The sequence below is a fragment of the Lampetra fluviatilis genome, chromosome 19 (genome assembly GCF_964198595.1).
Source record: "Lampetra fluviatilis chromosome 19, kcLamFluv1.1, whole genome shotgun sequence".
In the NCBI taxonomy this organism is placed as follows: Eukaryota; Metazoa; Chordata; class Hyperoartia; order Petromyzontiformes; family Petromyzontidae; genus Lampetra; species Lampetra fluviatilis.
This window is the reverse complement of record NC_136293.1, coordinates 7,978,784-8,006,630: the sequence shown is the minus strand read 5'-3', so window position 1 is coordinate 8,006,630 and position 27,847 is coordinate 7,978,784. Positions and strand designations below refer to the sequence as shown.

Below are 27,847 nucleotides of genomic sequence, written 5' to 3'. Positions count from 1 at the left end.
TAGACACGTGACCTCCAAGATCTGCCCTGCCAGTATCCCACCATCTGGACTTAAATGTTACCATTTGCCGCCAGATTCATGGAGGCCACTCCAATAGCTGTCTCGGTAACCGGCCCTAACCCATTGTGCACACGTGTCCCACCCAGCAGAACCGTTTTTGCCTTATCACAGGGTGGGTGAGTGGGGAGGAAACGAGTGGATGGATGAATTAGGAGATGGGTGGATGGGTGGGGAGGAGACGGGTGAGTGGGTGGCTGGGTGGGGAAGAAATGAAAGGGTTGGGTGGGTTTCTGGGTGGGTGGGGAGTAGATAGGTGGGTGTGTGGAGGAGGATGGGTGGGTGTGCAAGCTCTAGCTGCGGTGTTGGCGTCACCTTGATGGCCGTGGGCTTGTCGAGGCGGATCTCGGCGATGTCCCCCGGGCTCTCCTCCGTGCTGTACGTGCCCTTCACCAACTCCAGCGACGTCCAGCGGTGCGAGTGCGCCGAGTCTCCGGCCCTTTCGCTCTGTCACCAAAACACCAGTACCGCCACCACCGTCAGCACGTGTGTTTACGTGTGACAGTTTCTACGAGATATCCACCACCTTCAGCTCACCTGGATATCCACTACCTTCAGCACATCTGGATTCTGCCACGTTAGTAACGTTCTGACCCACCCCTACTGGACAACTGTGAAAAAGAGCTTTATAGCTCATCGGATTCTTCCAGTATAAATAAATATTCAGATTCTTATTCTGATATCTGGTCTACAGCATATATTCAGAGCATCTAATGCGCAACCATTGCCTTAGGTAAACAAAGTATGAAGGAATAGCAAAAAGAGGAATAATAATAAATGGTTATCTAGGAGAGTGCCACTCAGGACTCTTTGTAGGTTGACTAGTTTGGTTAGTGATTGGGCAAGTCGATTGTCTGGGTTGGTTAATGTAGGTATGGCTTGGGAAAGGATTATGGTGAGGTGGACTGATGATTTCTGGACTGATGATTTCTGGCAAGACTATGGTCTGGTTGACTCATATGGGTTATGGCTACGATGTTGTTGACTCGTGCGGTTGGGTTAGCGGTAGGACTAGGGTGTGGTTGCCTTGTGTGGTAATAATTTGCGGTACAACATCAGTGCGTGTGGCACGTAAATTTTTGCCGGAGTTACGCCGGAACCTACTGCCGTGGGGGGGCCACTCGCCGCACCGCGGCACCGGCCAACTCACGTCGTCGACGAGCATCTCCAGCTCATACTCGTGGACGCCGCCGCCGCCGTACACACAGAAGCCGCACGCCACGACGCCGGGCCGGTCCACGCTGAAGCACACCGCATCCGGCGAGCCGTTCCCCGTGTTCCAGCTGCGGCCCTGGCTCGTGCGGGCAAAGCGGCTCGGGGAGGCGCGAGCCGCGTGCATCGCGCTGGGGCCCTCGCCCTGCACGCCGCACACAGGGGGCACGGGATATGGGCACACTGGCGTACGGGACGTGGGTCTTGCAACATCGGTATACACGACAAAGCATATGGGAACACGGCACATGGCTACGTCGCGCATGCTCCGCGAGTATACGACACGCAGGTCGGTTGAAACTGCTGTCAAACCCCGCATCGGAGGCGGCTGAGCGCCGGACACGGCCATCATGAACCCCCGTAGCCGACGCACCTCCGAGCCGAGGGCGGCGACGGTGAGCTCGCTGACGAGGCTGGCGAGCAGGCCGCAGGCGTGCGACACCAGCAGCGGAGAGTGGTGCTGGGCGCCGCCTCCGCCACCACCACCGAGCGGGCCGGGCAGCGCACGGGGCGGCGGGGCCAGCTTCTCTGACCTCGTGACCCCGGCGCCGACCCTCACGAGCCGTTCGCGCACGGGCGACGTGACGATCTGCAGCATGTGCTCGAGCACGTCGGCGAAGCTGGGCCGCTCACACGCCACGCCCTCCTCCACCTGCGCCAGCTTCTCCATGTGCGCCACGAGCACGGGAAAGCGGTGGCCGGCCGCCAGCTCGTTCTCCGTGCCCGTGCTGGCGCCGCCGCCGCTGGCCGCCAACACCTGCTGGTTGTTCTGCTGCTGGTGCTGGAGGTTGTGGTGGTGGTGGTTGCTGTGTTGCTGTTGCTGGTGCTGGTTGTTGTGCTGCTGCTGCAGCTGCTGCTGGCGAGGACGCTGGGATTCCCGCTGGTAGGCGACGGGCAGGATGGAGCCCAGGCGCACCGTCGCGTGGCACAGCGCAGACATTATGGCGGCGAGCAGGCGCCCGCGCCGCGGCACGGACGGGGACCCCTGTGGATGGACAGATGGGGAGGGATTGGGGGAGACAGGGAAGAAAATGTAGAGACGGAGAGAATATCAGGGAGATGGAGAGACAAAAGGAGAATGTCACGCGTTGGATATGACGAGGAATGTGGGAGGAAAATTGGTATATGTTAAAGAAAGAGACAAAACACAAAACCTGTCCTGAACTACGAGCTCAAAAAATAATAAAAAGATCACAGCTTTTTGGTCGTAGGCAGCTCATCATTCATACCAGTAACTTTGATAACAAAAATGCCTTCAGTGCAGTGATAGTCAGATATGGCCCAGCAACATTTCTTCAGAATGCAAATCGCTGTTATAACTATTGTAATAATACCGAACGACGAGAGAAGGCACTCCTAACGCGCACTCCCCCTCTGGGTCCGCACCTTGTCCACGAACGTGAGCAGGTCGCAGAGGCAGGCCCACTGCAGCGCCGGCGTCGGGTAGAAGGCGTGGAAGCATGCCGTGAACGTGCTGTGGCACTCCTGCAGCACTGCCTCCAGCAGGCCCTCCGGCCCGTCCGCCCGCTCGGGCCTGGCCGGCCTTCCCGGCACCACGGCCGCCGTGTCGCCCGAGCCGGCGGGGCGGCCCCGCTCGTCCCGCCGCGGCCTGACGGCACGGGCCTGCGTCTCGTCGCCCAAGATCTTTTGCAGCAAGCACCTGGTGTTGCCCACGCACTCGGCGAGCTTGGAGGTCTCCTCCAGCGCCGGTTTGACGCCGTCTGGGAGACGCGCACCACCACCAAACCCAGCCGGCACTCGGGTGAGGTTTATTTTTCGACGTTAGCTGTAAATTACGCTTTTACTCCTCTGTGCGTGTGTATGTGTACTGCACTGTTTCATAATGACTGTCCATCCTTAGTTTACCATTGGTGAGGCTTCCATGAATGTTTTTAGACGTTTCACAAATGAATGAGACATTCAAATCACAGTAAATTGCCTCCCTTAGGTAGGCTCATCCATAAATGAGTGCCTCGTATGTATGTAAACAACATTCGCACCGAGGAGACACAAAGGTGGACGGGTGTGGTCTTGACAACCCACCCAACTCGTGTGCCATGCCGGCCCTTCATTGACCCCAACAGTCTGTTACAGGCTACACGGGGGGATCTTTGTCTGTGTCAATGCACTGTAGACAGCTTACTAAATTTCCGGCCACGGCTAAAATCAGCAACGAGCGATATATGAAGCAGTCTTTGGGCCTCACCTTCACCAACACACGCAGGTGATATGTTGTGTGCAGTGTGGGGTGGGCGTGATTTTTTGCGTGTGATGCGAGAGGCACAAAGATACGCTTCCTAGCTGCCCTTTCATTCCGCAATTGTAGCAGTAGGCCTCGTTATTACAGAGCCTCGCGAGATGCCGGCAAATAATAACCAACCGTAGTGGATAAACGAACAGCACTGATGTGTGAATATCACTGCGCAGCATGATTTCTAAAGGCCATATGAACCACTAACACATACATACGTGTTTATTGGCTTGCCAAGGCTGCAATACTCTGCCCGACATCATTATTGTATATGCAGTATTAAACAGATTTTGAAAGGCCAAACGTAGACTGTTTAAAAGTTAACTTAAAAAGGTCGATTTTTTGCGACTTACATCATGCGTGAATGTCAACTCTGAATTTGCCTGTTGGCTGCGCTTACTGGGAGAGTGATGGCGCAGTGATTAGAGTGCCGTACTCATGTGCTTTTTTACAAATGCGTGCTTCCACCTATGCGGGTTTGTACACACACGTCAGTTTGTACACGTGCACATGCGTCCAGACCTCTGTGGGTTTGTACACACGTGCACGGCGCACGGCCACCAATGTGAGGCGTGTACACGCGTGGCGCACACGGACGCGCTACCCACCCACGCTGGGGTAGATCTCGCACACAAACACGCGCAGCAGCCGGAGGCACGCGGACGCCAGGAAGACCAGACGCTCCAGGTCCAGCAGCGTGGCCGTCCTCGTGAAGCCCGTGACGGCGCCCAGCTCCTGCAGCCCGGCCGTCAGCGTGCTCCAGCTCCACTGCAGTACGCGCAGCAGCGCCTCGAAGCATTCCTGGGCGCAGCGACAAGTCAGGAGGTGGTGGTGAAGGTGCAGGCCCAGCTGCTGCTTGCTGTGTTGAAGGGCTCTCCACCAGAGGGAGCTCTGGGAGGCTCATAGCACAGAGAACTAACCGCCGCACCGCTGCTCTACGATTTACAGATAAAATAAAAAAAACTTACAAAATATATAATTGGCAACGTTTTGGGCAATGGACCGTCATAGTACACAGGTAACCCAAAGAGACAGAGCGGATAATAAGAGTTGTAGACTGCACTTTACAGCACGAGGCATGATGAGAGTTACACATATTTGGTTAGATTATTATAGGTGGCGCGATCAGAAAATCACGTGATGTAAACCTCAAGGGTGGCGTGCACGGGCACCGGTACGTACGGGTGAGACGGTGCGCGAGAAGGAGCGCCGCAGGATGTGTACTGGCTCCAAGCTCTGGGGCTTGCCCTTCCCCGAGCTGTTGTCATGCGATGGGAGTCTGGACACAAGACACACAGACACACGGATACACAGAGATCCCCCATACAGCCGACAGCAAGTGCTGTTAAGCGAGCACTTATGAAGGCCAAGAAAGGTGCACGGGTAAGTGGTGTGGACAGCACAAAAGCCTGGCACGCTGATGTTTTCACACTTCACCAGGCTGCGTTGACCTTAAGGGAGACCAAGGAAAAGTCTTTGCAACCACTTTCACATGAGCCGTGTCCAGGAATTTAAGTAACACACGTCACGGCTCGGAATCCAACCCAGATTATCGGGGTCAGAGCACAGCGTGTTAACCACAGCACCCTCACGTTCCAATTGTATCCACGTTTAATCACAATCTCTCAATGACACACATACACAGCTCCCTTTCAGAGTACATGCACTGTTGGGGCAAGTGCTGTTATAGCAAGCACCTATTACAGCCCCAAATGTTATTTCATCGTGCAACACACCTGTACAGCAGCTGAGGAATTTGCCCAGCATTCACATCTGTTCCGTTGTTGGACTTTTTCGAGCCCTTGAACTGAAACACGACCCTGCAAAGAGATGTGGCGAAGTGATAATTATCGCGACAATGTCATTTGTTTACGCAGCAAAGCCTCGCTTTCCTTCCAGGACTTTCTTGCAAGGCGCTCGCTGCATTTGGGATGTCTCGGCCGTGGGCATGTGGGAGCGAACAGGCAGGACCGTAAAAATCCCACCACACACACGTAAGCTGGACAGACAAGAGGCGGTGGCAGTGTTTCCCCAGCGTTTGCTCTCGCAGTGGTAGTGCCGCCTGTCGGCCAGCGGTCGTTGCCGGCGAGCGTTGTGGCACCCACCCGTCGTCCGTGGTGATGGTCGGCTGGCCGTGCGAGCCGCAGTCGCTGCTGGGACCGGAGACGCGAGCCCACGCCACGTACCACCAGCCGGCCTGCAGCAGCACCGGCTCTTCGAACATCATCGCGTACTTCTCTCTGTGGGCACACACGGCAAAAAGTCTCAACATGCACACCTTAAACAGCATAGGGGAGTTTGCCAGCCATGTTCAGCTGTTAATGGCAAGGTTAGTAAATCGGTCAATGGCTCTTGAAGTAGTCTGCTGCCTTCATTTTATTTATATATTTTTTTATCTTTCCCCAAATGTTAGTCTAATTGTCATGAGACCAAGAATCAATTCGGATCTCTCGCAGAGATGCACATCACCGTGTGTTAGATAACGACCCGCGGAAGCAGATACCGCAGAGCTAGCGCCGAGATCCCTGCAAATAATCTCTGGTCCTTGCGATGGAGAGTAATCATCGTAGCATGACATTCAAACCGATATTATTTAATTCTCAGAGCTGGAATTTAGCCAAATTCAGTGCAGAGCTAAATTGAATACGATGGTGTTTTTTTTGTGTGTTTAGGCATTGGTGACCAGGCTTACAATTTTCACCACTGGTTAAAAACCACCAACACACATGTCCCAGCGCTCGCACGGGCAGCCGATCAGATATTATTCTAGTTTTCTGGTGAATACTCGTAAAACCGAATCGTCACACTTGAAAGTGAACAAACCAAGGAGAGGGAGAGGAGAGAACGGGTGGTGGTGGGCGGTGGTGGGAGCAGTGCGAGGGAACCCATTCCTCCCCGCCAGTACCGTGCGGCGCAATCGTAGCCCAGGACGTCGGTCTCGGCCAGCAGGTCCCCATCCGTCTCGTGCTCTCCACCCTCCGGGCCCAGCTCGAACATCTGCAGTGGACCCATCCACGTGCACGCACACAAATAGGTTTCAAGTTCCGAGTTCTTTTGCTGACCAAGCTGAGAACCTAGTACTGGGGTGTATGTGTGTAGGTGTTTAATCAGTGCGCAGGATAAATAAAGATTCTGATGCTGGATCCGATACATGGAACCAGTGATGAAGAAATGTGGAACCAAATGTGCAGGATCCCAGCCTTTGCTGTTACTCCATTATCAGTCTTGACCACCGGCCAAGCATCCCTTTCAGCGACGGGTTTAGCCCAAGCCCACTAACTTTTCTTCACGGTCAATATGACGACCCTAACTTGCATATGTACTCTGATGCAGGCGATCCTCTCTCTGTCTCTCAACGTAAGTGGACGCAACACAATACCACAGACGTTAACCGACAATCAATCTCCCTATCGGCCACGGCCGAGCTCTTTCGTCGACGGTACGATCGGCCATGAGCGGCGGCCCCGCACGTCTGTGCGACTCCTCACCTTGATCTTGGCGGTGTACTCCCCGCGGCCGCCGAAGAGACCGAACCCGCCCAGCAGGATGTCGGTGTCGGCCGCGAAACGGATAGCTTCCAACGAGTGAGCCGAGTAGCCCCAGCCTCCTCCGTGGCCTGCACGCCGACACGAGCACAAGATTCGGGAGGTTGGCAGAACCGCGCATCGCCGACGCATGACTCTCACTTGGCCTGCGAGCCCTGCCGCCTTCTAGACTGCAGTGCCTACCAACCCAACCGCCACCCATCCCCAACTGCCTCTGAACCCACCCGACCCACAAACCGCACCGCCTACTAAACCACATGGTCTTTCGGCCCCCTAAAAGCCGTCATTCTCAACGGCTTATAAAAACAATCACCACGCATCCCTACCAAACCCTCTGCCCACCAAACCACATTTCCTTCTGACCCCCAAAGCCTCTGAGCCACACTGCCTAGAAACCTCTCTGCCTAGTTGACTGGTTATAAACTCAATCACCTCCTGTCCGCACAGCCGACCAAACCACACAGTCCTATGGCCCCCACTGCCTCCCATAACCATCTCCTGCTCACCCTCACCAGGGTAGCACAAACTGGCAGTGTGTCTGGCGGGCGACTTACTCTCGAAGCGGTTGACCACGTTGTAGTCGTCCTTGGTGTAGAGTTTGGCGACAGCAGGCGTTTCCTCCTCGGCGCTGGAAATGCCGAGCTTCAGGTCCTGCATGGCGGTCAGCGTGTCCAGGCAGCCTGTATGCCGGCACACACAGTCTATTAAAACCGTACACCCAGACCTGCCTAGCCACTAACTAACCCACCATCTCACCCACCCACCAAATTACCCACCCACCCTTAAACCCACCCACACCCTACTTCCCTCTTTCCGGCGCTCACCGAGGACATGCAGGGCTGCGTGCGATCGCGTGGTAGAGGCGTGTGATCCCACGGGCAGTGCCAGCTCCGGCGCCAGCACGCTGTAACGCCGCTGAAGCTCCGGCAGCGCCGATAGCCGAGCGTCGGCGGCCACGGCGTTGTAGCAGCACACCTCGCCCGAGCCCGGCGTGAACCTGCCCCCCGCGGCACAGCGACACGGTGAGACAGGGATACCCGGGCACAGCGACGTTTTCCAAAATGCATTTGTCTTCCAAAGTGTTTTGTTAACAGTATGGAAGCCGTCAAGGCGAAACGCATTGACGTATTTGCAAACAGTACTTTTTGCTCTGTTTTGCCTCTCCTAGTTTTAGACAACCCTTTGATCAATTTCGCTGGCTTAAAATGGGGCAAGTCCATAATAGCAACAGAACTTTATACTACAGGTTCATTCACATCGCATCATCTTTGCAACATTAAAGTGACCCCCCCCAACCCCCTCCCGTACGGACGAATTGACGAACACAGAGCTAACGCGTAAACATTTTCAACCACAGTCGGAAAGCATTAAAAACATCCGGCGGCAGGGCAGGCAACAAGAGTGGTGTGTGGCCGACCTCCAGAGGACGTCGTAGACGGGGTCGAGACACACGGCCGAGCCGAGCAGCTCCTCCTGCTCCACGTCGTTGTAGGTGCGGCAGCTGCCGTCCGCTTTGTTGATGAGCAGGCACTTGAAGGGAGCGGGGACTCCGGCCTCAGAGGGCAGCAGGCCTAGCGCACGGGCGGAAAACGTCAGCAGCAGTGCACGCGCTCGCCATCGTTACCGCCGTAAGCAGGCACGATTTAACCCGCTGCCGAAGGAGGTCTTGCAATATCTCCGCCACCGTCGTCATCTCACGCCGTGCTGCGGGCCGACGTCCGCCTAAACTCGACGGTGGACGTGCTCTGGGAGTACTCCCACCTCCGGCTGCCACTCCGTCATTAGTCTCGACCACACGCCCTACGTGAGTCTATGGGCTTCTTCGTGAGTCTAGAGGGCTTATGCGAGTTTATGGGCAGCGGCGTAGCTATACTTGCACCTTCTATTAGCACGGTTGCCTACGTACAGTGCGAAAGAAGTTCAACATACAAACATCCACAATGCAGGAGGTGCAAATGCATTGTGGCCCATGCACCAGAGGAAGGGGGGCCGCACACTCGTCTAATACAGGGAGAACAATTTACAGGGCGGGTAGGGAGGGGAGCCCTGTTTCATTCCATGCACGACAGCCCATGTTAGCCTAAACAAAAAGCACGCCAACACAATTTGGTTTGACGCATTGTGCCACGAACCCGGACACCCGAGTTAAGATTCCCGGCAGTTGGATAGCCAAGGCCCTGTAGTAGTAAGCAACCCCGCGCGACTGCTGAACGCACCAATGATGTTCCTGCTGGCGAAGATCTCGGACTTGGCGAGGACGTGAGCGTTGATGAGCGCCTCGTCGATCCGCATGAACGTTTGGTCTCCGCTGGCGCCGATCCACGCCGCCTTGCGCCCGAACCTGGCGCCGACGTTGGGGATGGCGGCCGGGGTGGCGTTCCACATGGCCACCTCGAGGATGGGGCGGCCCAGCTGCCCCTTCTGACGACAGCAACGGGGGCGGAGGAGGAGCACCACGGTGCGAAACGGGCGTTGGGGGTGGAATGCAACGTACAAACGAGATCGCTATTATTGTTGCTTGATTATTGTTGTTGTTGTGCTCGTTTGAGCAGGAAAGCCTCGCCGAGTCGAGAGAACCTTTTTTTTCAGGGGGGGTCCCTGTCGAGTTTTCGCAGTGGGCGGGCGATGCTGCTATGTGCAATCCCAATCTAGGAATTTTCATGTACATTTTTCAGAGCTGGGATGCAATATCAGTTACATTGCATAGTTTTTTTTAGATTATGGGAGGAAAAAGGAGAACAGGGGAAGCCGATGCAGAACCAGACGAGAAACATCTCGGGCATCAAACCCCTGCCGCCCAATAATATCCGGTTCTTTCGTTCGCAGTAAAAGCCCACTGGCAATCTTGGTTAATACCGTGGGTGTAATAATTATATGAGCCGTCCGCTTCGTAGTGAACGGTCCAAATTAGCCAATCTTGAAAGTGACTTGCCAGTTAGCGAATTGGGTATAGGAACAGCCACATCGCTCCAAAGTGTGAAACCACTGCAGATTGTAATTATCTGTGAAACACAGCAACTTCCTCCGTGAGAGCTTTGCGCTATTGCAAGTAACGGCGCCAACACCGAACTTCCTCAACATTTGCTTTGTTTCTCGCTCGGAAAAACAGTTTCCCGCACCTCCGATTAGCACGGTTGGCTACGTACGGTGCGAAAGAAGTTCAACATACAGTACGTACCTACAAGTTTATTTTGTCGAACCAGGTGAGAAGCTCAAATAGATGATGGTGGGGGGAGGGGAGGATCACCTCATTTGCAATTGCAACCCGGCTCACCAAAAACTGACGAGAACTCAAGGACACGCAAGCACCACGTTGTAGCGACCACGCGCCGCTCACCGAGAAACTGCCGAAGGTGTGCACCGAGCCGTCGGCAAGCAGGGCCGCCGAGTGGTTCCCACCGGCCACCACCTGCACGCTGCGCTCCGGCAGCGGCACCAGCGTCGGGCAGAACCTGCACGTGCGCGGATTGTTGGGGCAAAGTGTTGTCATCGAGCGCCGATAAAAGGACTGCACGGCACACAATGGCGTGACGCGGCGTGGCTGGCGATGTTTAAACACTGAGGTCAGGTGTTACATTTAAGGCTCAGTCGACCTAGGGGATTGCCCAGGACTAATTCCGATAATCACTCGCCAATGATGATTGTCGACGCAGGCAATCGAACTCAACTGGCTGGATTCTTAGTGCACTCTGCTAACCACTGCACCACTGCTGTCTGCCACTGTGCACAGCTAGGAGCTAGAATGGATTTTTTAGGGTTTTAATTCCTGTTCACATGCCCAATACTGCATCGCCATTGGCTCGAACAGAAATTCTCATTGGTCTTAGCAGCGTCTTTTACCATTGTACCAGATGGCTCGATGTGTGTGTGTGTGTGTGCGTGTGCTAAAACACAGCCAGTTGGCACAGTGCGTAACGCAGGTGGTGCATCTGCCAGCCATCTCAGTCTGTTAACCCATGACACCCGAGTCTGTTCCTTGAATTCATGTCAGTGAGACTTCCACACTTCACAAGAAGGCCCTCAGAGCACACCTAGCCTGGCACAAGCACTGTGGTGATGTTGCCATCACTGTTATTGTTGTTGTCTTTGTGTGCGCATCGATCCTTGCCTGGGGTTGCAGTCTCCAAGCCCGAGCTGGCCATACTGCCCGTAGCCAAACGTGAACACCTCCCCACTCTCCATGAGCACCACTACCACAGGAAGGATGGCAACAGACACATACACACACACGATACAATAACCAATTAATGACTGTAACTTAACACATTAGGTTTTAACAGCCAATATTATGAGGCACAATATATGTTTTGTTTAGGCCACGTGGTGATGTCTCTAAATGTATTGCTTTGTTTTGCCCTGAAGATGATTGGCACAATTTCAAGCGAAAAGTCGCATCTAATTTAAAAATGTAGCTGTGAGAAATGTCCTTCCAAAATACTCAGATAAGTATGGTTGGCTACATACGGAGAGAAAGAAGTTTAACATACCTACAAAAAAATTATTTCGGGGTTAAAAACGCTCATAAGATACGTGACAAATGAATGTGTTTGGCTGCATCGGGTGGCGGAGAGTTTCACGACACAAATTACGTGAGCAAACCCATTCACTTTCGCTGAAGTTGCTTTAAATATTTTATGCGCTGTGGTTGTATCGCAAGATGAAATTATCGGACGTATCATCCGCAAACCTGGAGGTCATTTTAAAACATTGTGAATACGAAGAAGTCACATGCGGATAGAGATGACGCGGAAGACCCAGGAAGCTATTGACGTCAGCAAAAGGACCGGAATACGGAGCATGAACGCACGGAGACTGGTGGAAGTGAGAAATGTTGCATACCGCCAATCCTCTGCAAAGATGTCAGCACAAGATAAAAATGACGAACTTCATGATCCCGGTTGGGGGTTAGAGTTTGACTCAGCTCATTGGCATTATCTCTTCCAGGGTTGATCAAATATATACCACTTTAAGAAGTTAATAGTCATGGTCCTGTATAGGAAGGTAGTATTTTCACCACTGGATTTTTATGCCAACAGAGATTAGAACCCATATATAAACTAAGAGTTACTTGTTTTTAAATATAATTTTGAACAATTCAAAAGTGATTTATCTAATCCAGCAGTGCACTGCCAGAGGGCTGTAATAAATATTCCCACTGCTTCTCTACAGCTTGTTGAGATACGGCAGCATTAACATGCCATGTAAATATAAATTGCATTGTATACGAGTCTCTGTGAAGACTATGTATGTATGTATGTTGAACTTCTTTCGCACCGAACGTAGCTAACTATGCTAATCGGAGGTGCAGGAAAGGACAGAAAACTCTGTGCGGGTCTAGGAGCTCAAGAGTTTTTCTGCAGCGTGTTGAGACGCGGCGGCAAATAGACGCGACGTCAATCCGCATTGTACCCGAGTGTACGGAGAGAGACTGGCCACCCGCACACCTGAGTGGTGGAAACCACAGGACACCTGGGCAGCCCTCGGCTCGTTGAGGCCGAATCCGAAGTGGAGCAGTCCCGGGGGGTAGGTCGTCGTCTTGCTCGCATCCTTCTCCCCCTTCTCTCCATCGCCTTCTGCAACGCTCCGGCACACAACACGGCCGAGATGAGACTCTGCCACTGGGCGATTTAACCACTGATGGGGGGGTGGGGGAGTTTTCATAAGTATTATTAGTAATGAGACTTTTAAAGAACGTGCTATCTTGTGGCAACACCAATAGCGAGCTGCGTGGTTGCAAGGTGACAGAGGGACGTTTTTAGTCCCTAAGCTGCTTTAGCGGCGAGTTTCAGGCAGTGTGTCCAGCGACTGAAAAAGAACGGAGCCCGCACAGGGCATTTGTCATCGGTGGCACGACATGGGTCCCCGTGCTTGGCTGACTTCACCGGTGTTCTTGGACGACCACTGGTCCACACACCTCCGACAGGTACGACGGCAGTGACAGGCCATGCAGATGGTTGCAGACGGTTAGGCAGAACTCAGGTCAGGCGTTTTTAGTCCATTTTGTTTTGCTTCTGAACAGGCTTTGACTGAAACGTTTCTCATTTTTGTCATAACTCCTATTGCTTATTTATTATAACTATATAATCTGCCTCCAATTGTTTATCCTAATTCTTTTCTGGCGGCGTTGCGTCGAAAGATGAAGAAGTTATTTGGATATCTCACAGGGCAGTGCAACCCGCCGTGCTAGAGAACGGCCCAAGGCAAGACAATAATTAATAAATGATTCACAAATGGAATGGGATAGAAGAAGATCTACTCATGAGACCAACCCACAATGGGCAGAAGCCTCACCTACGACGAACAAAAAGTGAATTCCGCGTCTGATGATGTTCTTGACTGGCTAACTGAGCTCGGTCGACCCTTGTTGATTTTGCCATTTCAATATCACAGCTGGAATCAGAGAGTGGATTCTTGCTTGCCTATTATTCGGCAATTCACTATTTTCACCCATGTGCTATGAAGGGCAGTTGCCAGAAACGAATATATGACACGTGTTTTTATTTTTGGGCAGTTATTGATTAATGACTTGCTGTTACCCTCAAACCTTAGGCAGAGAGAGGTACACGTCTGCTCATGCATGCATTCATTTTGCACTGTGCTCTTTCCATTCTGCACACGGTGCATTTCGCTGCCAACATCGGCTAACCGGCAGAGGGATTCCCAGCTGTGAACGGCACATGCCGCGCATTTCAAATTGCCATAGCCGGCCCGCGCGCTATGGTTTTCACCGCAGCAGGAGAACAACCGCAACCGGTGCCAAAACGGCCGCTTGCGTGTCGTCGAGATTAGCGCATGCCTCTTCACGCTCGCCCCCCTACCCACTCACCCACCCAGGCACCCAACCCCCACCCTCAATCAGCTCACTCACAATGCCCTGGCTCTGAGCTAGTCGTGTAATTAAGCCACGAGTGATCGCTGACAAGCTAAAGAGGATTAGGCTGTTAATTCGCGAGCTGCACGCATGCACACAATCACGCTCGGGCGCAGGGAGGGAGGCAACGCTGCCTGGTGATGAAGGGCGAGACGCGGCGATTTAATTTAAACAGAAATAAAGGTCAGGCATGGCAAAGAACACGCCGTGTACTTTAACACCAGTTAACCTTGATAATCGGAAGTATCCTGTATCAGTGGGTGTGCTCCTGGTTTAAATAAAGTGTGTGATTTTGTTTAGAGACTGAGCAGCTGATGGCACCAAAGGGCATATGGTGGACCAGGTTTATGGTGAATGTGGAATTCTGTGGATTGGGTGATCAACTAATAAGGGTATTCAGTGGACAAAGCATTTAGTTAACCAGGATATTCAGTGGATCATTTATTTGGGGCAGAGGGATAAATTGCAATAATGGGGCAAATTCCCAAGGCCTTAACCTAGATTCCTTTCTCCCCTGCCATCCGTGCTGTTAACTCTCTGCCCTATTTAAGCCAAGGGCTCAAGATCTCCTAAAATATTCTCACACTTTCTTTACAGCTTCTTGGGATGCGGTCAAATATAAATACGCTATACAAATAAACATTGTAACCGTATGCTTATATAGGTCACGATACCAATCTTGCTCAAAGTGTGGATCTTAAAAACCGCAAGCTTGTGGACACAAACCGGCACCATCGCCGGTGCATTTCGCGGCCATGTGGGGGCGATCGTTAATCACGGCCCAGCAGCAGCTGCCAAGGCAGCGCGGAAACCTGATTACCATCGACGGCAGCGCAATTACACGCAGCTCGTTAATAATGCTCAAGATTATACACATTCCCTTACGTGCATATATTTATAGCCGCGTTAACGCTCGGTGATGCAGTGTATATTAAAAATAAATCTTAAAACTTACAATAATTTTTAAATGCCATATACATATGCAGATGTGTGACGCTGCCGAGACTTTCCCGTGGCTGTGCTGCTGTACCACTCTCTCTCCAATGTGTTCTCAGGTTCTGCAGCTAAACGCCATTCAGCACGATGTCTGACGTTTCGTTCCATATGGCTGGGAATTTCTCCCGGATCGGAACGTATCAGCGACACGTTTTGACGCTGGGCCAGCCGATGTTATATATTCGCTTTTGTCATTTGTGCACACGTGGGCCAAACCGGAGGGAGTTCAAACGTCCGATATGGTGCCGAACAACAAGCGGTAGAATCAGTAAAAACCAGCGTAGAGCCGCTATGCAGATGTGCGTTTAAATTATTGACCGTGTAAGCGTGTTTCATTTCTGTCCCAGACCCAACAGGTTTTGAAAATGCTCGTCAATTTTGAGCTAAGAGGTCGAGTGCCATGGAACACACGGCCCAATTTCATTTGATCAGCCACAGGCAATCTATGCTCGCTTCCAGTGAAAGGGCCGGCATGCTTTGACTCTTTCACGGCAAGAATGATTAATTTTCACATCGGCTAAAGCAAAGGAAAAATTAAGCCACGCTCATGAATGAAATTATCAAAAACATATCGGATTTGCATTCCATAAAAAGACACTCTCACACGCGCCTAATTGCACGCCCACAAACACACAGACGAACACTCGCACGCAAACAGTGCAAAATAACCCGCCCCCATTTAGGCAGAAAAACTGCACGAACGAATGCTATTAGCGAGCATCTGTTAAGGGTTGGCACTGCCACGCGATTGGTGGTGTAGCCAGAAACAATGCTTAAGTTCATGTAAAGCGGCCGGTACTCATTTCAAGCCAAATAAACCTCGGGAAGGTCCATGAACTGGCTTAGGTAAAACGTGTAACTGATGTTATGCACGACTGGGAATCAAAAGGAGTTGACTGAGATTGTAGCGCAGTGCGTGAACTCCCTACACCACCGCATTCTTATTGCATGTGGTCATGCGTATATATTTCGGGAGCGGTAGTTCGATTCACGGTCAACACCAGTGACGATAATCTGAACCGGTCCTGGGCCTTCCCTAGGTCGACTCAGCCTCAATTGAGTACTTGGTGCGGTGTGTAAACATCGCCACTTGGCAGACAAAAAGGCGGCACGTAGAGTCTATAAGCCGACATGGTCAAGTCCTGTTAGCAAGCATCTCCTAAAGCCAGCAAGCGTGGCGCACAGAGGCTGTGTGGCCACCTCTACAACTAGCCACGTTTGTACCCGCAATGATGATGAGGCTCATACTTAAGGCTGAGTCAACCTAGAGAAGGCCCAGAACAACTTCTGTTATTGCATTCCCACGGACGTCCGAAACGCGACGAGTGTCTCGATTCCGTTGTCTGTACAAGACACATCCATTCAGACTCGGTTTTCCAAGTCTGAATAGGTGTCCTTACTTATTATTTATTTTATTTAGTGCTTACCTTTCTCATGTGCTATTCGTTGCGCACGGTTGCACTTTATTTTGCACGCGTTTGCAATTTACTCTGCTCTGTCGGCCGCTGAGGTCATGACGGGTTTCTTTTCTCATTCCTGTTGCTGTATGCCCCCCCCCCCCCTCGTATACCGTTCCCGTGCTGCTGTAATGTGCACTGATGCACTACTTTATTGAGGGCAATATTAGCACGTAAAATAAAGATTGATTGATGTTAGCCTTGGTCAGGAATCAAACTCAGGTTGCTGGATTTGCAGAACGGTGCGCAAACCACCCACGACAACGTTCCCCGCTCACTAAGATCCCCCGGTTGCAGTCTTTGAAACGACTGTTATGTCAAGGGCTGTTAGCGAGCACCTATTGAGGCCAGCAGAGCGTGGGGTGGCCAGCCGTGAAAGGGAATCGAACTCAACGGCTGTCTTTAGCAACGCAGCGCGCGGACCACTGCGCCACCGTCCCACACAAATGCACAAAAATAAGCCATGCACCAACCAACACAATGCCGCGAACTCAGAGGCGCTTTGCCAAACGCACCGGGACCAGGCGCCGACGTAAAACGGAACGTTCGGTCAACGAGCATCGGCGCTGCCCCGCGATTGTTTTTAGAGCAGCCAGACTTGTGTCATGCGTACCTTGTCCCCCCTCCAGCCTGTGGTTTTTAGGTACAGCAAGTTTCTTATCATCCAATTTGAAGGGAAGACGCTCCTCTATGTTTATGCCCTGGGCAACAGAACCTACGGGGGCAAAACGCAAAAAATGGGGGGGGAAGCAGGGGGAGCAGGGGCAGGGGGGCAAACACGCAAAACAAATAACAGCGTGACGCATGCAGCAACACAAAGTGACGGAAGCGAAAATCTAAAATTTTAAACGACAGTCAAGTGGCTTTGGACCAAGCCAATGCATGCAATGGGGATGTCAAACAGGCAAGAGCGAGGCAGGTGAAATCAACTACGAAATGTTGAATGCAATGGAGAAGAGGGAATCACTGTCTGATAAAAGAAAATGTCATTGACCATTGTAATTGTTTTTAATGTTTTGTGTTGTACTATTTCGTATTGTGTGTGTATGTATGTGGTGATTTATTGTTGCTGACTTCTTGCCAGGTGCCCTGCACAAAATAGGATTTTAAACTCAAGGGTTGTTTTACCTGATTAAATAAAAGTGAAATAAAAAAATCAGGGTGAATACAAATAAACAGAACGTTGACAGCGTGGGGGGTGGGGGGAGGAGGCCTTCATCAAGCAGCAGATTAACAAATTGCTGTAAACGAAGAGCCGAATGAAGAGACCCCGGTTTGTGGTGGGCCACATGTGGAACACGCACCTCAGCCACTTGTGTCACTGTGTAAGAGGCCCCCACCCTTGCAGTGGCAGAAGTGACTGAGCCACTGTAAGATTATAAACAGCCTTGTTTTGCTAGGTCCGATATATTCCCCTCCCCCACCCACCACCCGAATACACGATGATCACAGAATGTTTGCCGGTCGTTTCGGAGCGGTAGGGCCTCACGTGACTGCGGGCCTTGTGAAATGAAGATCTGGGCCGTGTCTGGCCCCCGTGGCCGTAAGTTCGCTACCCGTGATGTAGACCACCATCTCCAAGGAGCCAAAACGAATGGACAAACTGATTAACAACGTTCCGGATTCTCCATTCGCAAAAACGGATCCGATGTGGACGGCAAAAGCCGATGGGGGGGGGGGGAAGGTCTCCGTCTGTCTCTGTCCTCCAGGATCCCCTCCCTGCCCCTGGGGGTCCCCCACCCCCTTCGGGGTCTGCTGCTGCCCTGGGGCCCCCCTGCCCCCCCGGGTCTCCCTGCCCCCCCGGATCCCCAACCCCACAGGGTCGCTACCGATGATGATGTCGAGCGGGATCATTTCCTTGACGGCGTCGAGGATGCCTCTCTGCCGCGCCTCCTGCCCATCCAGCTCGCGTGCGCACGCCTTGCAGCAGCCGCACTCGGCGCAGCCGGAGTCGCCAGAGCCACAGCCGCACAGCCTTGGGGGGAGGGAGTGGGAGCGGAGAAGGTGGTGACTCAAGAGGAGGAGGAGTGAGCATTGGTGGTGGCGACAATAGCGCCAGAAGCAGCAGCAGCGGTAGTACGACAACGCCAACACTGGCATAACACGAGCGGCATCATCAGCAGTGTCAGCTTCAGCATCAACAGAGGTGGCACTAGTGGCAGGAGAATTATCAGCAGCAGAAATAAGAAGCAGCAACAGCAGCGGTAGCAGCAACAGCAGTGGTAGCAGCAAAAGCAGGACCAATTACATTAGCTTTTCCCATGATGCCTTTAAGCCTGTTCATTGCAACTTAGCACGAGTTTATTCGACTAACAGGGGAAAAAGATGATGGGCCATATGGAGGGTGGAGAACATTAGGGGATGGTCATGTAGGTTAGAAGAATGGCGATGGGAGTGTAGAAAGTTTAGGGGGGGGAGGGGCAGCGGTTGTGAGCAGGTGGTGTTTGGGGCACCAATCACAAGATACATGATAATTGTATTTATTATCATAGAGTCATTCACCAAATTGCATCTCTCAACGCTGAACATCGTGAACCACATGAACATTAAAACATTATATGAGACACACCGAAGAGACACAAACACAATCAAGGGTATGGAGGGTAAACACAACACAAACCAGGCGGGGGTGACCATAATCACTCACGCTGCTGACATCAACGAAAGCCCAGAGAACGATAGCAACAACGATAACAACAAAGGTTCGATTTTACACGGCCGTTGATCCACGTCACGAGCCACCGGACTCACGTTCCAGGGGCGCGTTCCGCTCGGCCGCTGCTGACGCAGCTGGAGCCGTAGCCCGTGCACTCCCCGCACACTGTGCACACCATGCACTGCTCCATCTTCCACGTGTGTGTGCCGGGCGGGCACATGACGGCACCGGCCGCAACGCCACCAGCTCCGGCGCCGCCGATGCCGCCGCCGACCCCGCCGCCCCCCCCCGCAGCCTGGCGGTCCTCGTCCCCCTCCTCCTCCAGGTCCTCCTCCATTGCCGCCACGGCCTGCGGCTCCGTGCCGGCACCTGCAGGAGGCCACGCGTGTTGGGGTTAAGGTCAGAGTTATATACAAGCTGAACTTCGACGCGTCACGTGGCCTTAAAGTGCACGCGGCCTGGCACAAGCACCACGGTGACGTCACCACCACTTGTGTTGTTGTTGTTGAACTTCTTTCGCAACTATACGTAGCCAACCATGCTAATCGGAGGGTCGGCGCGGGAAGGGTGGAGTAGTGTTGCGGTTTAGGTTAAGAGTCAGGGTAACGTCGCAATCGGAAACGTTGCGAGGTCAGACCCCGGTTGGGAATTGACTCAGCCCATCATCCCTCCGGGGTTGATCACATGAGTAGCGCCTTGCGAGGAATCCACCATGGCTGTCTAACGGATACAATTACACCTGCCATAGGAATGTGGAATTTCCACTGATGGCTCAGGGCTTGAAACAGGAGATGAGCACTGCCACAATGATCATTTTATCAATGCATCACTTTTATTTGTGACTTCAGACTTAACGTTAGGGATGGAGTCATGTTTGGGTTAGGGGTAAAGTTAGATTACTTTTATTAATTTAAATTTTTTACCTACGTGACTTTACCGAAAAAACCTAAGAATATAGATTACAGTCATATTCATTTTATAAGAAGGGGTCAGGGAGTAAGGGGTCAAGTTTAAGGGTAAGCTTCATGGCTAGGGCTGGGGAAAAAGTAAGAACACACGCATGAAGACGTTTCCTGTGAAGACGGAGTAATGAAATCAGCTCCGTGTAAGGGACATAGGTCTACTGTTTATTTTCACTCATCCTAAAGTCCAACTTAACGTCAACCAGTGCTGAAGATGATCAAATAAGATTGGCTTTTCATTCGAACCGGTGGAGTGTTTCATCGCAAGACCATGAGAGATGGCGACTGCTTAGAGACGCCTTCATCCAGCAGTGGATAGATCGTGGCTGATGATTACGGTTACAACTTAGCTTCAGGGTTAGTGTTAGCATGGACACAATGGTTGAAAATATTGGCATTGGTTAGGCACTATCAAGAGACAAAGTGCGCTTTGGCAAGAAGCATCTTTACAAAGATTATCGAGTTCATGGTGAAGATCACCAACTCATGAAGGAACCCCCCTGGAAAAGTTGCCATGTTAGCCATGCTACCAAGGATATCTGTGAAAAAGAACTTAACAGCTCATCGGATGCCTCCAGTATAAATAAATATTCTGATGGCCTCTTAGGCGCATTGTTTGCCGCTGCCACTCCAGCCGGCGTCACCCACCCTTGCTCCCGTGCGCGTTGGTGCCGGTGTCGCGGCCGCACTGGCCCTTGTTGTTGACCCCGAAGGTCCACACGGTGCCGGACTTGGTGAGAACGCAGGCGTGGGCCTTCCCCAGAGCCACCTGCGTCACCGTCTGGCCTCTCAGCTCCTTCACAAGGCCTGGAGTGGGCGAGGAAGGGGTGCAGAGCGATGGCGAGGGGAGCGGTGATGGGCGAGGAAAGTGACGCAAGCAAGGAAGGGTGGTTGGGTGGAGGAGGGGCAGGGAGAGGAGGGGAGAGGAAAAAAGAGTGGTGGGACGAGGCAGGGAGGGTTGAACCCCATTTCGGGTCATAGAGAGTGACAATCACAGAAGGCCGTAGTGGTCACACCACCAGAGTGGCCCACAGCGCTCCAAGTACATGGCTTAACATTTGTTTTATTCTCTTTACCGTACCGGCATCCCAAAAACACAGCCGGCAGTTTAAAAAATTTGAAAGCAATGTGAATATTCACTGTGCACAGACCAAAAATCTCACACACATGAGGAACACCTAGCAGACCCACTCATACTGCACCTGGCAAGCCCCAGTAGTCACCCATCCAAGCACTGATCATTATCCTGGCACCAGGGCCCATGCCAACCACGCCACGCTACTGATGCCGGGTGTATCGTTACCAGTGGCGTCCGAGTACACCGCGTCTTTCCCGAATGTGTAGAGCTCTCCTTCGCGTGTCACCAGCGCGCTGCTGCCGTTGTTGCAGGCCAGCTGCACCACCGCCTTCCCTTCCATGCGGATCATCTTCTTGGGCTTGCACGCCTTGGGTTGTCGGCGTGACTTGGCTACAGAAACAACCGCGGGGGGCGGAGATGGGGGAGGGGGGTGGGAGGCGGGGAGGGGAAGTGAATATAATTCAGTGTAAACTTGATTTGAAACTTGATTTGTATTCAAACAAACGTGAATCAGGGAACATACGCAAATTAACATGTCATACTGAAGCGGGCTTGGGCTGGACTTGATCATAGCGAGTGGTCGAGACTGATGACAGAGTGCAGGTAAAGGAGGCAACGCACCCGTGAGGATGTCCACCACGGAGGTACAGGGGTGAAAATCAGCTGGTGTGAAAGATCGAAATGTATTACTCTCCTGATCATCGGTTCGATTTCTCAACTAATCGATGCACATGCAAATAGTTGGAAAATAAAGTGTCACCTCCGTTCCTGCGTGTACCGCTGGATGGGAGGTAATGGGCAGGGCTTGGTGACATCATCGGTATCATTAGCAAATGCACGGAGGCCGTGGCTTGTTGGGCAGGGGTTTCCCACCTTCAGGAGGCAGGACATCATGGCGGCTGCCATTTTTTTGAAAGGGGTCCGAGCAATCAACCGCAACAGACTAGCCAATTACAATTTCCAATCGATTAACCAGCTTCTCAATCGACCAATCGTCCCACCTCGAATGATGTTTTCCGCGCCAGGCGCTAACACTGCGAACATGAACTGCCAGTGGCACCCCGATGGGCAGAGGAGACCCCTCTCCTCTGCCCATCGGGGCATCAACGTCGGGGGCGGGCAGGCGCGGCGCGGCGGCTTACCAGACTCGCCGTCCTCGCCCTTCTTGGCGGTGCCGGTGAAGAAGACGCTGCCGTCCTCCGCCACCATGAGTGCGTGGCCGCCGTCGTGGCCCACGGCGAACTGCATGATCTTGGGCGACTTGGTGAGAGGCAGTTCCACCCACTTGCCCACGGCCGGGCCGCCCTGCTTGATGCCTAGGCTCTGGTACTTGCCCGTGTAGTAAACCTGCAGTCGCCGGCCGGCGGGGAGGTGTATGACGATGCATCGGTTCACGTACGAGCACAGCGCCGTCCCCTTTTGTTAATCCGCTGACTTTCCGTACCTCCGATTAGCACGGTTGGCTACATACTGTGCGAAAGAAGTTCAACATACATACATACATGACACTGCTGGATAAGGGCTTGCTCACTTTGGCACCGGGGATTGTTTAATCAAGGTTTTCCACGCTGCTTGGCGAAGGTGGGGGGGGGGGGGGGGGAGGTGGTTCGTACACGTGGGAGCGCAGAAGAACAGTACAACAGTGTGTTTTGCTGCACAGATCTCGCCTGCACACACCGTAAATCTCACAGGAGATTCAAACAACCTGTTTCTGTGTGCGGGTCACCCGTGCAAGAAGGATTCATCATTTGTCGATAAACCCGACATTCCGACCCAGAATATCAGCAGTGCCGGCTCACCACTCTGCCCTGGTAGCAGACACTGTGAGCCACCTGCCCACCCCCCCCCCACCCCGAGCAGTTTCATTATTTTGTGATGCATATAAACCGGAGGCTGTTGTACCGGAGGATTAATTACCTTTCCGTTGGCCGTTCTCATTAAAGCGAACTCGCGACCAGCTCCAAGTATGGCCATCTCCTCGTCAAAGCCCGTGCCTACAAGGCGACAAAGAGATGCTTGTTCAGTTTATTTGGTGACGGCTCGTGTCATCGCAAAGAGGTGAAGGAACAAACGTTACCATGGCTGAGGTAAGCGTCAAGATATCGCTTGTTTTTCCATAAAGATTTCCCCTTCCCTAGGGTCTTTTGATTTGCCACTTGGAACCTTCGCAGGATGATATAATGGTTACTTTGAATTCCTCTCCACCTCTCGTAGTCGGGCAAGTGAAGAGAGACGAGGGACGATAGCTTGCAGCTTTGTTTGTGATGATGATTCAGATGCCGGTCAGGCAAGAGGAGAGAGAGAGAGAAAGAGATGGCCATATGCAGTTCCCTAGCACCTGCTGACGATGTTGTAGGTAGAGCCATCGTGCCAGTGGAGCAGGAAGAGAGAAATAATTCCCATTGTACAAACCTCACTGATGGTGTGGTAAGTATAGGCATAACATCGGTGGGGCAAGAGAGAAGAAACAAGGACGATGACTTACTGATGATGGTTTCGAACTTAAGACGTTGATTTATGATCACTACACACATTTCATCTTTACAAGTGCCTTAATAATGACATCGTGGTTGAGAACACAGGGCCAGTCAGGGAAGGAGATAGACAACGAAACCCACAAGCAGCTTTGCTTGTGCTTTGCTGATGGTGTTATAGAGCAAAGGCATGGCGCTATTTGAGCAAACGCGGAGTTAAAACTATAATAAACTATTTTTTTTTAACCAGGTAATGCCCACTCAGCTATGTCGCTATTTTTCAGCGACCTGGCCACAAATGATAGCTCAACAAAGTGGCTTATCATGTGGAAATGTATAGCATTCGAATACTGGAAACGCACGTTTCTAAATCTGGAGGGAAAAAGCGGAGGACCCTGAGAAAAATCCACGCAACCACAGGAAGAACATGCAAACTCCAAATATACAGGCGTCAGGGTTGGAATCGAACCCGCGACCTCCTGCATACCAGGCGAGGTAGTGAACATCTCACCACCGTGGCACTCGAGATACAACAATGACTGCGTGCAACTTGGTTTGCGCCAACTGACATTGTTTGTTGATAGGGGGCACGGCGCCAGTGAGGGAAGAAGAGAGAAACAGGAGTGAGCGCGAGTGGCTTCCCGCGTGCCCCTTACTGATGATGTGCAGGTCCTTCTCCATGTCGAGCAGCGAGAGGCCGCATGCGTGCAGGCACTTGCGCGCCAGCTTCAGCTGCAGCTCCTGCTGTGGGGGTGGCTCCGAGCCAACGGACAGCGCTCGCACCACGAACCCGTCCTGAGGGGTGGGGATGGGAGCAGGTCCTCAATTATACTTTCCGTGCCGGCGCCAATAGGTGCGCGCGAGCGGAACTTCCCACCTGTAAGGCTAAAACGAGACAACTTTGTTTTGGTATATTTAACAACTGATACACCTGCATGTACCGTCACGGCCTCTCTGATCTGCTGATTTATATCTGCTCCATGTGCCGAGAACTCGACTCTGCACCTGGGGTGACTGAGCGTTTGCATGTGCTGCCCAAAGACTATGGAATGCACTCTCACCAGTGGTTAGACAGGTGATGTCACTTGCCATGTTTAGGTCTTCTCTAAAGACTCACCTCTCTTTCGTCCGTCCTACGCTTCCCATGTATGAACAGTAGACTCTGAACTTTGTTGTACAGTAAAACCTTGGATTGCGAGCATAATTCGTTCCGGAAACATGTTTATAATCCAAAGCACTCGTATATCAAAGCACTCCTATATCAGTTGTGATCACGTGATGCTCGGCAGACAAAGCGTATACACGTATTACTCGTATTGCAAGACCTCGCTCGTTTATCAAATTAATATTTATTTAAAAAATTTGCTCGTCTTGCAAAACACTCGCAGACCAAGTTACTCACAATCCAAGGTTTTACTGTATTTATATGTCCTAACATTGTGCATGGCGCACCGAGATCCCTGGATGAATTGCGCCTTATAAATTGGCACCAATGATTGCCCAAACTCTGCGATCCCCTACATATTAAGGTAATATCGGCCAATAATGAGCGTTTACATGTGGGAGTAAACTGGAGCACCCGGGGAAAAGCCAAGCGTGCGAGGGGGCGACACTCTACCCCATACAGACGGAATGGGTAGAAAGTACAATTTTGCTGTCCTGAATTTTCCTGGCAGAGCCAGGGTACGGGAATTCCTCGACGCCCACGATGGGAATGGAGTTTCGCGACATTTGCGCCTCCACAAAGCTCTTGGTGAGTTGTGTGCCACCACTCTCAGCTCGATTCGTCGTTACCAGTCGCAAACAATTGAGTCGTACGCACCACAACACATGATGCGTTAGTTTGTGAGCGAAACGATTGAAATGCAATCTGTGAATCAATGAATGAGACTATTTCCCGATGGGTATGAAGGTCAGCTGCTGTGCCGGGTGTTAAAGTCAGACATGGCAAAATAGCTTCACTGTGGCGCCATCCAACACAACCACCCCAAATAAAATGACACTCGTAAATTGTGGGTGACATTCTGCCTGATTACGCGTCGCCGGTAGAGCGATTCACATTTATTCACCGTTTTTAATTTAAAATCAACTTCTCCCGGGTGTATTTTTTGGGGGTTTCTGCTGGGTCATGCCACCGGGATGTGACACCTCATTTGCGGTGTCAACCACCAAAATGAAGGAGCCAAAGTGTCACATTGTCTAATCCAGTCCCCGCGGACTTTGTTCAAAAATAATTCTCGGAAGGTCACAGAATCACACCACTCCGAATATTCTTGTGAATGACGCCACGGGGAGGATAATGAATGTGCGCATTATTAATTAGACAACCAAACGACCCTGCAGCAAGCACCCAATCTTGAAAGATGAGCGGAATAACAGGTGTTGTAGGCCCAAGAGATACAAGTACTGTAAAGCACTGAATCTATATGTCCATTAATGTGAATGTTGTCCACTTGTTATAAATGGTGGATTTTCTGTGTGCTCTGGTTCCTTCCAAACTAGCCAACAATCATAAATGGCCAAATATCCCAATGCAGGACCTGCCTCTGAATGAGGATCTTAAGACTTGGTGAGGCACATATAAACACTTGCTGATGGAGTTGGTCAAACATCCCAAGTATAGAACGAGAGAGCTTGGACAATTATTGGTTCTGGTTCCCTACCTGAACCATTACCTCTCTCTCTCTAAGAGTAAATGAAATGTGTGTCCGTTAGAAATTTTAAATCGGAAAATCATTTAGTATTATCATTGTGTCCTGGGGAAAAAAAACAATGAACATCATAATTTGGTTGTCAAATGTCCATGTGTCTGATCCGCATGTCAAAGCAGGTAATATGTACCTATTCACCGCGACATGCCGACAACACACTCATCGCTGAGCCGCCCACTAACATCAAAGACAAGACAAAAATACCCCCTACAGCTTAACAGACTGTCGGGGCAAGTGCTGTTAGAGAGCACCTACGAAAGTGAACACAGCACACAGGTACTCATTTCAAGGCTAACCCAACTCAGGGGAGGCACAGGACCGTTTCAAATATCGGTTCGCTGTGAGAAGAAATCGAACTCGGGTCGCTGTGTGTGTAGCGCAGCACTGTAAACACAACACAACCACTCCGCAAATAATCATAACCTCTCGCACTGAGAGAGCAATCTCAACGTGATTTCTCTCAACGTGAATTCTCTTGCACTATTGAGTTTATTTTTAAGCGTCGCAACTTCACTTACATCTTTGGAGGCCGCGATTTGGTTCACGTGCTCCCCATCTGTAAACAGAATGCTCTCTCCATCCACGCTGCGGCCTGCACGCATAGGAGAAGGGGAGTTACACGCAGAGATCACGGAGACGTCTGTAATCCAGCACCTTGCCCGTGGGCGTCGAGATCATCATCTTCTGGCTTGCCATAGTATGGCAGTACAGCAAGCTGGTTCATTTCAATCTGTACAGGGATTGAGTGTTATGCCCCCCCCCCTGCCTAACATGCACGGGGGGATAGCACTCAAAAGTCCGCACAGATGAGTTCACGACCTCGCTTGCTGTTTTGCCATTTTCCGGCCTACCTCGCAGCCCATGTGGCGGTTAGTGGGAAGTGTCACAAATCTCCACCAGCTACAAAACCCTCACCTCCAAAGCGCTGGATTACAAGGGCACCCCCCATCGTGCCTGGCTATGTTACTCAAGCTATATTTTACCATCCACTTTGCACCTTTGATTAGCATGGTTGGCTACGTACGGTAAGAAAGAAGTTCAACATACATACATATGTAGTAAGTTGCAAGAGGCTTGGACGACGGGGTCGGAGGCACACTTATTTATTAATACCAACTTGTGTACAGTAACGGGTACACACAGCACTTGAAGGGGTATCGTCCCCTTCACTCGTCTAACAGGGAGACACAACGTCTAACCCCGCTAACCTACGCCCGAGTCCTCCACTACGGAGCTAGGGGAGGCTACTTATCCCAGCCCTGGTCAAGCTGGGATCCCGGCACCCTGAGTCTCCAGACCGGCTCTTATAAGAACGTCAGTCTGGGCTCTCGGGGCCACGCCACCGGCTTGCCCTGGTCGGCCCTGACAAGGACAGCGAGCCAGGGGAGCTCCGGGGCCTATTCTAGCTGGTCTTCACTCTTCGCTGGTTAAAGCTAACACTCGACCTCGAGCCCTCCGGCTCACCACCTTTTATAGCACTCGGCCCGCGGGAGGGGCCCGTGGGGGATGCAGGTGCGGACGTCGGTGTGAGCACCTCCTCTGTGTACGGCCCTAACCATGCCCCTTGTGTTTGTTAC

The 27,847-nt window shown here is 51.9% G+C and overlaps 1 protein-coding gene across 1 annotated transcript in view; it reads right to left on the bottom strand.

The window, feature by feature from the left end:
* The window catches only part of MYCBP2 (MYC binding protein 2), a 124,323-nt gene that overhangs the window by 61,171 nt on the left and 35,305 nt on the right, over positions 1-27,847 (bottom strand). Inside the window, exons 9-34 of the mRNA XM_078864929.1 lie at positions 26,789-26,862; positions 24,216-24,354; positions 23,003-23,079; positions 22,228-22,432; positions 21,311-21,475; positions 20,656-20,814; positions 19,141-19,414; positions 18,219-18,364; positions 17,003-17,104; positions 12,510-12,638; positions 11,174-11,255; positions 10,403-10,517; positions 9,282-9,486; positions 8,483-8,636; positions 7,890-8,062; positions 7,620-7,745; positions 7,009-7,136; positions 6,426-6,517; positions 5,626-5,760; positions 5,257-5,340; positions 4,703-4,799; positions 4,129-4,321; positions 2,656-2,990; positions 1,643-2,254; positions 1,208-1,414; positions 373-504 (exon numbers count right to left, since the gene is read on the bottom strand). Of these exons, the coding sequence (XP_078721055.1) occupies positions 373-504; positions 1,208-1,414; positions 1,643-2,254; positions 2,656-2,990; positions 4,129-4,321; positions 4,703-4,799; positions 5,257-5,340; positions 5,626-5,760; positions 6,426-6,517; positions 7,009-7,136; positions 7,620-7,745; positions 7,890-8,062; positions 8,483-8,636; positions 9,282-9,486; positions 10,403-10,517; positions 11,174-11,255; positions 12,510-12,638; positions 17,003-17,104; positions 18,219-18,364; positions 19,141-19,414; positions 20,656-20,814; positions 21,311-21,475; positions 22,228-22,432; positions 23,003-23,079; positions 24,216-24,354; positions 26,789-26,862 (4,340 nt within the window). The remainder of the gene's footprint in view (positions 1-372; positions 505-1,207; positions 1,415-1,642; positions 2,255-2,655; positions 2,991-4,128; positions 4,322-4,702; positions 4,800-5,256; positions 5,341-5,625; positions 5,761-6,425; positions 6,518-7,008; positions 7,137-7,619; positions 7,746-7,889; positions 8,063-8,482; positions 8,637-9,281; positions 9,487-10,402; positions 10,518-11,173; positions 11,256-12,509; positions 12,639-17,002; positions 17,105-18,218; positions 18,365-19,140; positions 19,415-20,655; positions 20,815-21,310; positions 21,476-22,227; positions 22,433-23,002; positions 23,080-24,215; positions 24,355-26,788; positions 26,863-27,847) is intronic.